At 45.5% G+C, this 14,248-nt stretch overlaps 1 protein-coding gene across 2 annotated transcripts; it reads left to right on the plus strand.

The window, feature by feature from the left end:
- The first annotated feature begins 5,479 nt into the window (after positions 1-5,479).
- TGIF1 (TGFB induced factor homeobox 1) lies at positions 5,480-14,243 on the plus strand. 2 transcript variants are annotated; one of them, XM_036009258.1, is made up of 4 exons: positions 5,480-5,914; positions 6,026-6,350; positions 12,214-12,437; positions 13,200-14,243. In XM_036009258.1, the coding sequence occupies exons 2-4, from the start codon at positions 6,335-6,337 to the stop codon at positions 13,773-13,775; spliced, it is 816 nt and encodes a 271-aa protein (XP_035865151.1). In that variant the 5' UTR covers positions 5,480-5,914; positions 6,026-6,334; the 3' UTR covers positions 13,776-14,243. The 2 variants fall into 2 exon arrangements, with proteins under 2 accessions (XP_035865151.1, XP_028379969.1); XM_028524168.2 differs by lacking the exon at positions 5,480-5,914 and having other exon boundaries at positions 5,979-6,350.
- Positions 14,244-14,248: the final 5 nt, after the last annotated feature.

Here is a 14,248-nt window from a genome sequence, read left to right on the forward strand (position 1 = left end):
GTGGAGGTCTGTATGTGTGTAGTAGAATGTTTGGCAGTATCCCTGGCCTCTATCCACTAGATGCCGGTAGCTTTCCCTCAGTAGGTGTGATGACCACATGTCTCCAAACAATGTCAAATGTCCCTGGGAGGCAAAATTGACACACACACACACACCCCACCTGTTTTAGAACATATTTGGTGCATTTTAAATTACTTTAATATTTCAATCTTTGACTAAATGAATTTTATTTCTGTTAAAGGAGTGAGACAGAGATGCAGCTTTATTTTCAACTAAAAATAGTCAATTGTCCAAATTCAATTTATCTCTGATCTGAAAAAGCTACCTTTGCCAAAATCTAAATCCCTTTATATTCTAATGTCTCCTTGTTCTTTATTTCCTCTTTATTGATTTTCAGTACAAAACTTTTACATTTTAATTATTAACAACTTCAAAACAGTTTAATATTTAGGGGGGTTCCTGTTTTCCCCCTTCTCAAGTTTCTGTTTTAGAATTTCCCAACTTTTGTGAGATATATATTTTTTATGAACTGTGGAAATTTAAAAAAATCCTGTTGGTATTTTAATGGAAATTGCTTTGAATTTAAAGATTGATATGGGCCCTGCCCAGATAGCTCAGCTGGTTAGAGTGTCCTGGTATTCTCCCAACACACAAAGGTCTCAGGTTTCATCCAAGGCAGGTCACATACAAGAATCAACCAATGAATGCATACATAAGTGGAACAACAAATCAATGTTTGTTTTTGGTTTTTTTCTTTCTCTTCCATCCTCTCTAAAATCAATTAAAACTAAATAAAGAGTGATTGGGAGACAATAAACATCTTTCTGCTTTCATTATTGAATCTTGCTTGAAACAACGTTGTATTTTTTATTTTACTTACATCTTTCTTTGTGTCCCTCAGAATTTTACATTTTCTTCATAAAACTTGCACATACTTCTTGCTAATTTTATTCTTAGATATTTCATTTTTTGTTTGTTATTTGTTTGGGGTGTTTTTGTTTTATTTGTTTTTTGCTATTATAAATGGGTTCTCTACCGTCTGGGAAGATAAATGGAAATGTGTCAATGGATTAACTACTTTCATGGAAGCAGAGAAAGGAAGTTACAATCTGGTGTGGTATTCTGAAAACCTTATTTTAGTGGGAGTCAAAGGAAAATAAATTAAGGGTCAATTAATCAAAATAATTTAAAGTGTAGAGTTATGGAAAAAATAAAGGGTCGAGGTAGATCTGTGGTCCTCAACCAGAGGTAACCCTCCCCACATCCACCCAACCTCCATGCCTGCTCCTTTCCATCTTCCCTGGAGGACTTCAGGCAAAGTCTGGAGGTGTTTTTTTGTTTGTTACAACTTGGGGGATGGGTGTTACTGACAAGTTCTGGTTAGTGGCCAGGGATGCTGCTAAACGTCCTACAATACACAACACAGAATTATCTGGCCCCAAATGTTAATAGGGCTGTGGTTAAGAAACCCTGAGGTAGGTGGAAGCAGTCGGGATACCTAAATTTAGGTCAGGATATCACAGACTCCCCAGGTTCCAGGCGGAGGGCACATGAAAACAATAAATAATAATAATAATAAAAATATCCCTTATATTTGTATGTAGTATATGTATGTGCCTTTGGAGAGTGAAGAGAGGAATTAAGAGGTCTTTTATTTATTTTTTAAAAGGTCTTTTATATTTCACTTTTTAAAAAGATTTTATTTATTTAGTTTTAGAGAGGGAAGGGAGGGAGGGAGGGAGAGAGAGAGAGAGAGAGAGAGAGAGAGAGAAGAGAGAGAGAAACATCAATGTGCGGTTGCTGGGGGTTATGGCCTGCAACCCAGGAATGTACCCTGTCTGGGAATTGAACCTGGGACACTTTGGTTCCCAGCCGGCGCTCAATCCACTGAGCTACGCCAGCCAGGGCCTATATTTCACTTTGTTAATGAAATATAACTAAATATTTCTGGCTTGGATTTCTGAGCACAGCCTTTTTTGCAATTGAAAAATGAGGAAAGGAAAAAAAACACAAATATCTGGCAGGTTGGAACAGAGCCTTTTGTAAAACTACTGGTAGAATCCAGAGAAGAGATTTTCCAGCAGCCCCCACATGTTCAGGAGGCCCTGGTGCCATTACCTGTGCTTGGTGTCTGCCTCATATACTGCCTTCCACATCCATAGGCTCTTCAACAAAATGACAGAGGAAACTTGACTTAAAGCCAGATAATTTATGCCCAATACTTGATTTTATACCTTTTTGCTTTGTTATATTTGCATGTATATATGTTATCTTGGCTTTAGGAAAAAATAATAATCTACTATGCTATTAGACAAGGTCACTTAAGTGGTTCTTAAACTGTACAGCACACTACTGATATATGATGAGGCCAAAAGAAGGTAAAGGCTGTGCTCGACAAATTATTTTTTCACTCCGTGCCCTTGACTCCAAACCTATAGGCAAAGGAAGATGAGCGAGAAAAGGATTGGAAGGCAAGTGCAGGTTAGAAGAAAAGTGATGACTAAAGTAGTCGCAGGATTCACATTGTTCACGTAACTAAGAATTGGAGATGATCCTGATGTGGTCGATAAAATCACAAGCTGGTTGTAGCCGATCCGCAGGCCCTTGAAAAGACCATGGTCAGCTTCTTTTTAAGCAGCCCTATTCCCCCGACCTGAGATGTGAAGAGATGATTATGGAATCCTTGTGCAGTGTTTGGAGACTAACAGTCTGTGTATTTTTTCTTTTTAAATATCTGTCCCCGGGAGTGGGGGTATAAGGTGACTAAATGGTAGTGGGGGAAAAATACAAGATTAAAATTTTTAAAAGAATTTAAAAGAAAAAAATATATGTCCCCCAGAGCCTAGAAGCAAAAGGGATCCAGCGACGGAGTTATCATTCCTCTACTAAGGACAAAGCCAGATGCAACTCAGGCCTGATCAACGGTTGTTGAGTAGATGAATGGAATACATTCTCCAATCACATCAAGGCCCTGACATAAAACCATCTGGATGTACTGATATATTTTTCTGGCTTACGTGCCTCTGAAAGGTGTGCAGGCTGTGAAAAGCACTTTAAACAACTGTTTCTTCCTTGGCCTTGAGGCAACTTTAGAAGATAGGGTAATGCCACTATGTGTGCCGGGAGGGAAAAATAATGGTGAAAACGTTTACCGGCAGCTTTCTTGAGCACCAAACACCATCTCACTTTCTCTCACGCAATGTGAATCCATGTAAGTTTTTATTAATTAAAACTCTTTAGCACGGGAAAGAACCTTAAGTCATTGGGTCAGTTTTCAGTTTTACAGAGAGGCCCTATCTTTGACAGGAAGGAATTGACACAGCCAGAACTAAAGCGTTCGTTTCCAACTCAGGAAAAGCAAATAAACAAAAACATCCTAAGCAATTGCGGGTTTTTCGAGCCCACTCCTTTGAGTGGTTTTTCTTGCCAGTGTTATTTTCAGAACACTTTTCAGAACGCACCAACAATTCAAAGCTCCAAACGAACTTGGTAACTAGCCTCGAGGGTGGGGACCCCCACCTGAAGAGTCATCGCACGGAAAGGTGCTCCTGCTTCTCTTAGGAACATCTCTACACCTTGAATACCTGCTTCGATGACACGCTCCAGCAAAAGGTAAACATGGCCGGATCAAGCCGGACCTCCAGCAAAAGAGTTTAAAGTTCGAATTTTTCCTCTTCGCATCTTGAAAGAGGCTTTTAATTCTGTGCGCCCCTCCCCATCCCCTCTAAAGTTTGTTTTCTAGCTATAAACTCGCTTCAACTCCCAGTTTCCATCTCAGTTGCCCGAGAATCCCAGTAATTAGCCAAGTTCACTTAGACGAAGAAAAAGATACCTTTGTGTACAGAATGAGAGCCACCGCGTGGCCAAGGAGAACCACGCGGAAAAGGGAAACATTTTCGTCGTGAGCTACTGAAAGCGGCCAGGAGGAGGGTTAGGGCGACTAGGAGGCGTGTTTTGTTGAGTGGCTTCGAAAGCCGCCGAGGCAGCCGAAGCTACTTTCGTAGTTAGCAAACAAAGCGTCTCCCCAGTAACCGCCAGGTTCCAGACGAGGCTCCTGCCAATCAAACCGGAGTCGCAGGTCTGCCTGCCCCGGGCTCCTCCTCCCTGCGTCTCTCCGTCCTCCTCTCCTTTTCCTCAACCTATAAGAGCCACCAATCCCAGCAACAAACAAGCCTTCAAAAGCCAGAACCCAGCGGCCCTCTAACGGGCGGCCCCCACCCTCTCCCCGCCTCACGTCTACCCTGCACTGTGGCGTAGCAGCTGATTCATCTCCAGCCACCGTTTGGGAAGGGACTGCGCTCCAGCAAGTTGCAGGGTAGCTTTCAGGCTGTCGGTCTACTCTAGGACCAAGTTTCCCTGCTTTGTCATTTTAGATGTGTGTTCTCTTAGGTGCCAAGCAGCCGGCAAACCACAGAAGAAAAAAATCGTAAGGCTGCTGTCTTCTTAGAGTGACGCTTTTTTCCGTTGTTTATTCATTTTAAGTCCTGTAATTGGAAAAACCACCCAAGCTTTGTAAACTCTGGCCTTAATTCATTCTCCCGGCGGGGGTGTCTTTTCTGGGAGGGTGAGTGGGTGGGAGACTGGCTTTAATTTTCAGTGTAATCCTAAAACAGAGGCTCCAAAGTCTTAATTAGTCATCGTTTGGCTGCCTTAGTCCTCGGGTTTAACCTTATTTCCACCGAACCTACTTCTGCCGGGTTCTCCATTGAGGTTACAAAACAAAAACACCACAGAGCCGAAACTGGAGGCCGATTCAGGCGCTGACGTCTCTACCAGGGTTATTTACGTTTGGGTTCCTCACCTCCCCCCCTTTTAAGTGACGGGGAAAGTCTTAATGTGGCACATGACAGTGACAGTTCATTTACTTAAAAGCAACAGGACACACACGAAAACTAGACCCAGAGGAGAGGGCTGGGAGGGGGCATGCGATTTTTGAAATCAGCCAAACAGCATCTGGTCTTTTAAAAGGGTAATTTCATCAAGGAACTCCTGTTGGAGTCTTCCTCTCAACCAAAATAAACTAACCGGAACAAGTGTTTACTCAATGACTAATTTGTTTGAAATACCCGATGGAAGAACGGGTCCCCTAACAGGGTTTAAGTCTTAAAAGGAGACTTTTTTATTGAAACAGATGAGCGGCCCAGGTGTGGGTCACCTTTTCCTAAAGGCGGCAGCTGTCGGGGTCCAAGGATGGGAGTGTCAGGCCAAGTGGCAGCGGGACAGGCACGCACCCGTCCCCAGGCACAGACTTTTAAAGAGCATGTGAGCATGACAAGTGTCCGTCGCAACGTGTTAGATTTCGAAACTGCCTAGCAATCCAGTCCGGAACTCGCAGCTTAGCCCGGGGGGAACAGTCATTCGTCTTGGGTGTCCGTGTCTCATCCTACCCGCCCCCCCCCCCCACTGTAGCTGTAGGAGGAAGAGCCCGGGGAGGGGAAGGGTGCGACGCGCCGCGCCCGCGTATCAATGGCAGCCGCGCATTCTGGAAGAAGTTGGTTCTTGTCCCGAATACTTTTCCTACGGTGCTCCGCCCCTTGAATCAGAAGCGGTTGTCTTCCCCTGCGGCTACAGCCGGGACGGTGGAGCGTGGGGCAGCTGTCAAAAACGAAAGCGGGGACCTTTTCTTCCTTGGGGTAGAGGAGGGGAAGGAGGGGGCGGCCTGATTTCCATCTGTTGCAATTTCCTAACCAAACGCACCCTCGTAGCCCCGGGAAGAAAGGCCCAAAGGAGAAACCCAGGGCGCTCGGCTAGTGTGGCGGAGACTAGCGAGGGATGCGGGAGGCGTGCACACAGCCGGGAGGAAGGATCGGTTTTTGGGCTCCGCCACCCTTTGGAGAAACCGGTGACAGCGGCCCCGAGCGCGCAGAGTGAGGCGGCGCGGCGAGGCCCGCGTGCAGTCCTCTGGGGCTCGAAGGTGCGGGGGAGGGGCGGGGAAGCGGTGGGGCGGGCGGGGGACGGGGCGGGCGGCTGGGGGCGGAGGCAGGACCTCCTGTACCTTCCCTCCTCGCCTCTCTTAATCTGACAGCGCGGAGGTGCGCCGAGCAGGAGCGAGGAACAAAGGAGCGGCGTGGGGAAGGGGGTGAGTTGGGCGAGGGAGAGTCCCCGGCCGGCAGCCAGAAGATCCCGGCAGGAGGAAGCCCAAGTGTCACTTGAATTCCACCCAAGAAGCGGGCGCCTGGGATCCGAGCGCCTAGTTTAGCAGTAGCTACTGGAGTTGGTCCTACAAGTTACCGGAGACTCCGCTGGGAAGGAGACATCCGCTTGCCCCCTGCGCCCCCGCTCCTGGCCCCCGCGAGACCCCAGTAGTGTCTTGCGCTGGAAGGAGAACTCCAGAATGAAAAGCAAGAAAGGTAAGGTCCGCGGGCTCTCGCTCTGTGCGCGCGAGTCCCGGGAAAACGTGCTCGCCGGGCTTAGGGCGAGAGTGACTTGTTGGACTTTCCAGCCCCGGGGCCCTCCGGCTGGAACCGCAGCGGTTCTCTTTGTTGAGGCTGCATCTGAAATGGCAGTTGTTTTCCCTCTAGACACAAGACGAGGGGCCGTTGTGGAGGGACGGTCCTCTCCACGCTGCTGGCATAATGTCAAGAAACGCTCACTGCCTTGTTTGTGCGGCTCCCAAGTTTCATTGTTCAGCCGACACCCCATGCCCCGTCGAGACGCCGCGTGGCTCATCGCTGGTTCTCGCAGGCTAGGGGTGTGGGCCCGGGTCGACAGGTACCCTCTCCCCGTAGCGACCCGGGGGCGGCCGGGAGCGCCTTTGTTTGAAAGTTGGGCACGGACTCTGGGGGCCCCGACTGCCCCTGAGCTGAGCCCAGGCACTCGCTTCTCCGGGGATGGGTTGTTTTCACAATCGAAGGAATGCTACTCAGACCCCCCCGGATCGTCCTCGGGGATCGGAAACTTTGGAATGGTAGACTTAAAAACTAACGACGTCCAGAAGTTTTCCCACAAAGAATTTGGGGCAACATGAAGCGTTAGGACTGAGGGCAGGCAGCTTAAAGCAGCGTGCAAGTCAGAATGAGTCCAAGTATGACAAGCAAGCTTGGTTGTAAGTGCAAAGAGTGAGTCTGTCATTGTTTCCACGAAACGCTTGCCGTCAGTCTGGTTTAAAAGCAAAATACACGGGGGGCGGGGGGAACCCTGCCACCACGAAAGGTCAAAGAATGTTAGCTCCCCCTTGAAGTGAACTTTTGAGTCCCTGACAGGGAGGTACCCCGAATGTTCCGTCGTGGGCCACAGTTGGCTTTTCTGTTGTGATTTATGTTAAGTGGTTCAAAACAGAAGTTAATCACTCGGGGAAGCCAGCGCGGGGGATGGGGCGCGCTGCTGCGCACGCGCAGGAGCGCTGCATAGTTTTTGCAGCTTCACATTCTTTCAGAGTCCTCGCAGATACAGTTAAAACAATAAAGATAGAGTGGGGCAGCCTCAAGTCTGAGTCGATTACTAAGGCCCGTTTTCACCTTGAGGTGCTGATGTTTTCATTATGGGCTGGTGACTTTGAAGCGCGCCTCATCTCATACTTTCCCAGTGGGAGAAAAGCTATATGTCAAAAGCCGGGGCTTTCGGGGTGGTTGGTGGCCGGACTCCCTGCTGACCGACCCCTTCCCAGGGACTGAGGGGGTACGCGGGGCCTGCAGTTTTTGAGCCTGTGACTGGGCACCGGGAGCACCCGGGATGGCCCCTGGAAGGCCATGTCTGCTCACAAAAAAAATTGGCTGACGGGTCTAGATCCCGACTGGAGGCAGTTCTTCCTGGGATAACTTGTGGGAAGGCTGTTTTGAAGAGCGGCGATTGTGAGCGCAGTGTTAAGCTGGGCTTCCGCCGGGAACTGACTTCCCCCATTGTCCCGGCTCCGGCGGGGGAAGCGTTGATTAGCATTCCTGCCCCCCCCCCCCCCGCCCCAAAGCGTCCCCTGGTCCTTACCCTACACCACCAGGCCTTTGGGTGCCCTCCCCGGCCCCCTCAGGTACACCCCCCTGGCGCACCTCGCCGATCCCCCTGCACTCTAGGGCGCCTATCCATCCCTTCCGCGAGCAACTTTGGGTATTCCCCTACACCCCCATGGCCCCTGGCCCCTGGCCCCTTCCACGGCACTCCCCGGCGCTCGGGAACCCCCTCTCTGTTGCCTCCGCCTCCCACCCCACCCCCGGGCCCTTTCCTGCGCCCCCACCCCCGGGTACCTCTCTGTCGTCCCTTTCCCCCAACTCCCTCTTCCGGGGGACCCAGCCGGGGCCCCCGGGGGCCTGGATGGGGATACTCGGTCCGCAGCCCGGGACGCGCCGGGTCGCGGACTCGGGGGAACAATGAAGGTCCCTCGCCAAAGGGGAAACTTCACGACGGGTGCGGAGCGGGCGCCGAGAAGCGCAGACGGCCGGGTTTGCTCGGTTTCTTTCCCTTTTTAGGTTTTCTTGATAAATCTTAGGGGGTGAACAGGCCCCCTCAGAACGTAGAGATTCACGGCAGCGTATCTAGTTTCTTGTAATCCGAAACTCCTGAGGTCCCGGTTGTGCTACTCCTGCGGTTGGAGGGGCCGAGTTCGGTGGAGGCTGAGGAACACGCCAGAACAAAAGCTGGCTGGCCCTCCTCCCTGCCCGGCCCCCCCTCCCCGGTTCCTCCCTCCCGGCCTCCTCGGCCCCGCTCCCCCGCGCCTCCGTGGGGGCCAGCTTTCCGAGTGCTCTTTTAAGGACTTTGGAAGCAGTCTGTCCCTCCTGATTTGTGGGGTTGGACTACTTCATAAAAGTCTCTGAACATCTTTTCAAGTTTCCTTGAAAACAAAAGAACCTTAAACTCTGTCGCAGAGACCGGGATTTGGGAAGACTGGCTTGTGATAGTAAGTGTCTCGTCTTAGAAAGCTGAAGATACCCAAAAAATCTCCCCAGGTGGCTTTAAACCAATTAGAAAGAAGGTTCATCCAGGAAATCCGGAGTCTTTGTCCTTGTAGTTCCTCACAGTGTGGAATTATAGCTTTAAAATTGTTCGATGGCTGCACCCGCCAAGCACAGCTCGGGTTTAGTGTGATTCCTGTCACTTCTGAGATATTCTTATCTCAGAAAGGAAGTTTGTTAGGTGAGGTTTGCTTTTTCCTAATTGTGTGCTTAAACTTTTCCTTCCATTATACTTTTTTTTTTAAGAGAAAGAAACATAGATTTGCTATTCCACTTATTTATGCATTCATTTGTTGGTTCTTGTTTGTGTCCTGACCTGGAATGGACGCCTCAGCCTTGGCTTAATCCAGACTAGCTCCAACCGAGTTCCCCGCCAGGGCTTCCTGGGATTATTCTTATTTCTAGGTTATTTTTTAGCCTCATCTAGGTTTACAACCACTATCTCTGTCTCTTGCACCCCTCTTTCCTTCTCTGAAAAGAAACAATTGCTTTTTAGATCTGTGGGACCATAGGCTTTTAGCTTTTTATACATTTCCTTGCATATGTGCGTGGAGTAGAAGGTTTGCCATTCCCAGCACCCCTCCCCCGTAACCACTTTTTTTTTTTTTTTTTTTTTTTAAGTGTAAGCAGAAAGCAGGACTTTGGAAACAAGTCGTAACCGGGAAACTTTTCAAAAGCTCTGTTACAATAGGAAATGAGTAACGTGGAAAAGTCTTTTTGTTTTTCCAAGTTGAGCCACAATCCGGAGGGAGAGTTTTAATGAAAATAGTCCTGACAGCAGCAAACGTGGTTTGCTGCAGTGAGACATCAGCTGCTGTAGCCAAGAGACTGGAGTCTTAACTTCCTGTTACTTCAGCTTTTGTGCACATATTGGAAATATTTGTGAAGAGATCCAGAGGCCTGGCACTCATTTATTTAAATGAACTGAGGACAAAGTAAAGTCGCACTGCATTTTGGTGTTGGTCAACTGAGACCTGCTTTTGTGTGTCACTAACCTATTCTGAAAGATCAGGCTTCTTGTCAGACCTGAGCAGATCAAAGTTCAGGCTTCAGGGCTTTGTTTGTTTTAAACTCTTTGTCATCATCAACTTACAGTTGAATTCAATGAGCAAATTTTCACACTTAAAAAAATTTTTTTAAGGGGAGAGTGGTTAACAGCCTTGAAAAGAATGTCTGGCTTTTCAGACATTGAGGAGTTCAAACAAGATTTATTTTAGTCATTCAATTGTTAAAAGATTGATTTTAAAAGCTAGGTTTCTTTGCAAGTCTAAAACAAACTCATTTATAATTTATTAAAATTTTTATAAATAGCTCTCCACCCAAGTTTCAGTATGAGTTTTAAATTTTTCTCATCTTCTCAACAGTGAAAGCACTTTCGGTTTAAAATGCCACCCCCCCCCCCCCTTTTTTAAAGCAGTTTAATAGAAGCTTCTGTGAAGGGAACTGTGAAATACATGGGGAGTTAAAATTTAGGATTCTTGTGTGGTTTATTGACAGCTGTTTACTAAGCCTTGAGCTAAAGTGAATTTGCAAGATCATTCTGCTCTTTTGTTAGAACTTGATTTTTACTTTGTCTTCTGAAAGTTCTGTCTCTTCAGTGGACACTCCCTCCTGTACCTTATGCCCCCTGCAGTCCAAAACTAACCATGTGTCACCAAGTAAAGTCTGACTCAATTAACTGGGAAAATACCTCATTAACAAATCTTTGAATCTGTAGCTTTTTCAGTTTCATTGTGTTAAAAGGCTTTAAAAGGATGGTTAAAAAAAAACCTTCAGAAGTACATTGAATGGTTTCTCATTGTGAGAGGTACTGTTTTTATTTCCTGTCCAGGTAAACTACTCAATTAAGTTTGTGTCAACAAAGTTAAGAATGCATACCTTCAAATTTTGTTATTTTAATTAATTTCTTTTAGGTAGAAATACTGGTATGTTCAAGCATGTGATAGTTTATAATTTATTTCTTTTTTTAAATTTTAGGTTGTGTTAAGGAGAATGTATTTATTCAATCACTAGGACTTGCCCATGTCCTTTTGAAGAGGGGGGGTAATAGTGTTAATTTAAATATTTTTTATCTTTTTTTTTAAATTGTTGTTCAAGTAGCGGTGTCTCCATTTTCCCACTGCCACTTTCCTCTGCCCCACCCACCCCTACCTCTCACCCTCCATCCTTCCCCTCCATTGGCTTTGTCCATGGGTCCTTTATACATGTTCCTTATGGAGCCTTTCCCTTCTTTCCTCCCCCACCTCCCCTCACCTCCCTCTCCCTTCCCCTCTGGTTACTGTCAGTTTGTTCTGTATTTCAGTGTTAAATATTTTAAAGTTCTAAATTATGTTTAAATGTTTAAAAGAGCTAGGTCTGAGCTTTTATTGAATATGCAGTCTATGTGTGATTTGATGAATATCCTTTATGTTTTGTGAATTCTTAAAATTTCTGGTAGGATTAAAGTACTTAGAGACAAAAGAGTTTCCTTTGGGGTTGCATATTCAGTTTTCTTTGTCTTGTAATAATTCAAGACAACTCTGCTTATTGATATGTAGTATTTTCCCTTCAGATTAATATGGCAGTTGAAGTTTGTGGAAATTTAAAATTTTGAGTTTAAGCATCTTTATTCTCTTACTACAGTACTAATAGGAAATGTTTTTGTGTAACAACACTGAAAACTTCTGTTCTTGTTTGTATTTGGTAAAGAGTGACAAGTACTGGCTATTAAAAGCAGGTATTGAGTTTTGAACAAATATAAGTATCCATGAAAAAGAAATGACCATCAATTGGCAGAAATTTTTGATACACATTTTTATCTTTAGAATACTAACTGGGTTAAGTATGTAATTTTCGCTCTTATTTCAAACTTCAGTAGAAGAGGAAGCATAGCATTTAAAATGTACAATAGGAAACTCATTAGATTTATCCTAGATAGCAGTGACCTCGAAGAGCAGGTTATTAGACACATTCCATCTGCTGTTGTACCTTTCCTGATAACACAGGTGGCAAACTGTTATTCACTTGGGTGGAGCTTTGTCTCCTATTGAATTACATGAAAAACTGGCCTGAGTATCATTCCAAAGAATTGAGAAAAAGTTAAATTCTATAGGAAAGTGTGGGTACAATAAAGCATCTGACAACTGGTTGAGAGTCTAGAATGTGTTTCTGGTCAGATTACTCTTGATATTTTACACGTGCTCTGGTATTTCAGAACAGAAAACACTAGTCCCTCCCTGGGCTCCCAGCAGTTGAGAAAACATGTTTACACTGAATGGTCAAAAGAGATGAGTTTTGCAGCAGGTGCCCTGCTGATGAAAGTGGTTAACGGCTGGCCTTTGTCCTTTGCTAGGTGTTGTTACAGCGTCCGGCAGTGAGACTGAGGATGACGACAGCATGGACATCCCCTTGGACCTTTCCTCTTCTGGCTCAGGCAAGAGAAGGCGAAGAGGAAACCTGCCGAAGGAATCTGTGCAGATTCTCCGTGATTGGCTGTATGAGCACCGATACAATGCGTATCCCTCAGAGCAAGAAAAAGCATTACTGTCCCAACAAACACACCTATCTACACTACAGGTAAGGAAAAAGAACATGGTATATGCACATAGGTTTCTTTTTTTTTTTCCTAAAGTCATTTTATAACATTCTTGTATGTCATGTCCTTAAGTGTCTGCTGGCTCAAAAAAAAGAAAAAAGAAAAAAAGGAGTATCTTATAAACTTTCTAGTACTGATAGCTAATAACTGGCTATTAAGAGAAACAGATACATTGGACCGTCACCTGTCAAATAACATTTTCCTAATGCCTAAAAGAGCCTTGCTTAATGCGACAAACATAAAAAGGAGGTTAAATCTTACTCTTATTACCCAGGAAACTGGTTTGATATTTAAACGAGGATAGACCTCAGTGAGGTAATTCATGTCTGTCTGTTGACACAGTGATTTGAACTGGGAAAAATCAGTAACTGGGGGAGTGGCCCTTTTCATACAGGAAAGATTTTCCTGTAGTTGATTAACTTAGATGCCGGGGCAGTAGGTAATCAGTTAGTGTGGGGGAGCGTCAAAAGGTAAACTTCCTTCCCTAAAATCAGTTTTAAACATTTGAGAATTTAGACTTTTTTTCTTCCTGAAAAGGTTTAAGGATGATGAGACAAAAAAGGGCATTTGTATTAGAAGAGGAGCAGTTTCCTTTCTGGGCTGGGCTCAGATACATTGGAATTACTGTGTAAGTTCCAGTAAGCCTTTTCATGCCTTAGATGCAAAGAGAGATCAAGTAGGCATTTATGGATGGTTCTCAGAACATGCATGCTCAGCGTTAAGGTGTACCTGTGTAATTTCAGGTCTGTAACTGGTTCATCAACGCCCGCCGCAGGCTCCTCCCTGACATGCTAAGAAAGGATGGCAAAGATCCAAATCAGTTCACAATTTCTCGCCGTGGGGCCAAGATTTCTGAAGCAAGCTCTGTGGAGTCAGCGATGGGCATCAAAAACTTCATGCCAACTCTAGAGGAGAGCCCATTTCATTCCTGTACAGCTGGACCAAACCCAGCCCTAGGAAGGCCACCCTCCCCTAAGCCATCATCTCCAGGATCAATTCTGGCTCGTCCATCAGTAATCTGTCATACCACTGTGACTGCATTGAAAGATGTGCCTTTCTCTCTCTGTCAGCCTGTTGGCGTGGGACAAAACACAGATATACAGCAGATAGCAGCCAGCAACTTTATAGACACCTCCCTTGTGTACCCAGAGGACACCTGTAAATCTGGACCAAGTACAAATACACAAAGTGGTCTTTTCAACACTCCTCCCCCTACTCCACCGGACCTCAACCAGGATTTTAGTGGATTTCAACTTCTAGTGGATGTTGCACTCAAACGCGCTGCAGAGATGGAGCTTCAGGCCAAACTCACAGTGTGACCCTTTTCAAGCAAAATGGTTCTCACAAATGTTATGATTGCCGGGGTGATGGCAAGAGATTAATTGCATTATTTTATATATTTTTTTATTAATATTTGCACATGGGATTGCTAAAATGAAGCTTCCTGTTACTGAGATGTCTTCAGTGGAATACAGTCATTCCAACAACTATAAACTAAAGCTACTGTAGAAACAAAGTTTTTTTTTTACTGTTTCTTGGTAGATTATTCATAATGTGAGATGGTTCCCAAGATCATGTGATTTTTTTTTCTCCTCTTCCCCCTTTTTTTTTTTGTTGGCGTTTTTTCAGACTGTGCAATACTTAGAGAACCTATAGCATCTTCTCATTCCCATGTGGAACAGGATGCCCACATACTGTCTAATAAATTTTCAATTTTTTTTCAAACGAGTATGAATCTAGTTGATGCCTTTTTTCATGACATAATAAAGTATTTTCTTTAAAATTTACTGTA

The sequence above is a fragment of the Phyllostomus discolor genome, chromosome 9, assembly GCF_004126475.2.
Source record: "Phyllostomus discolor isolate MPI-MPIP mPhyDis1 chromosome 9, mPhyDis1.pri.v3, whole genome shotgun sequence".
Lineage (NCBI taxonomy): Eukaryota > Metazoa > Chordata > Mammalia > Chiroptera > Phyllostomidae > Phyllostomus > Phyllostomus discolor.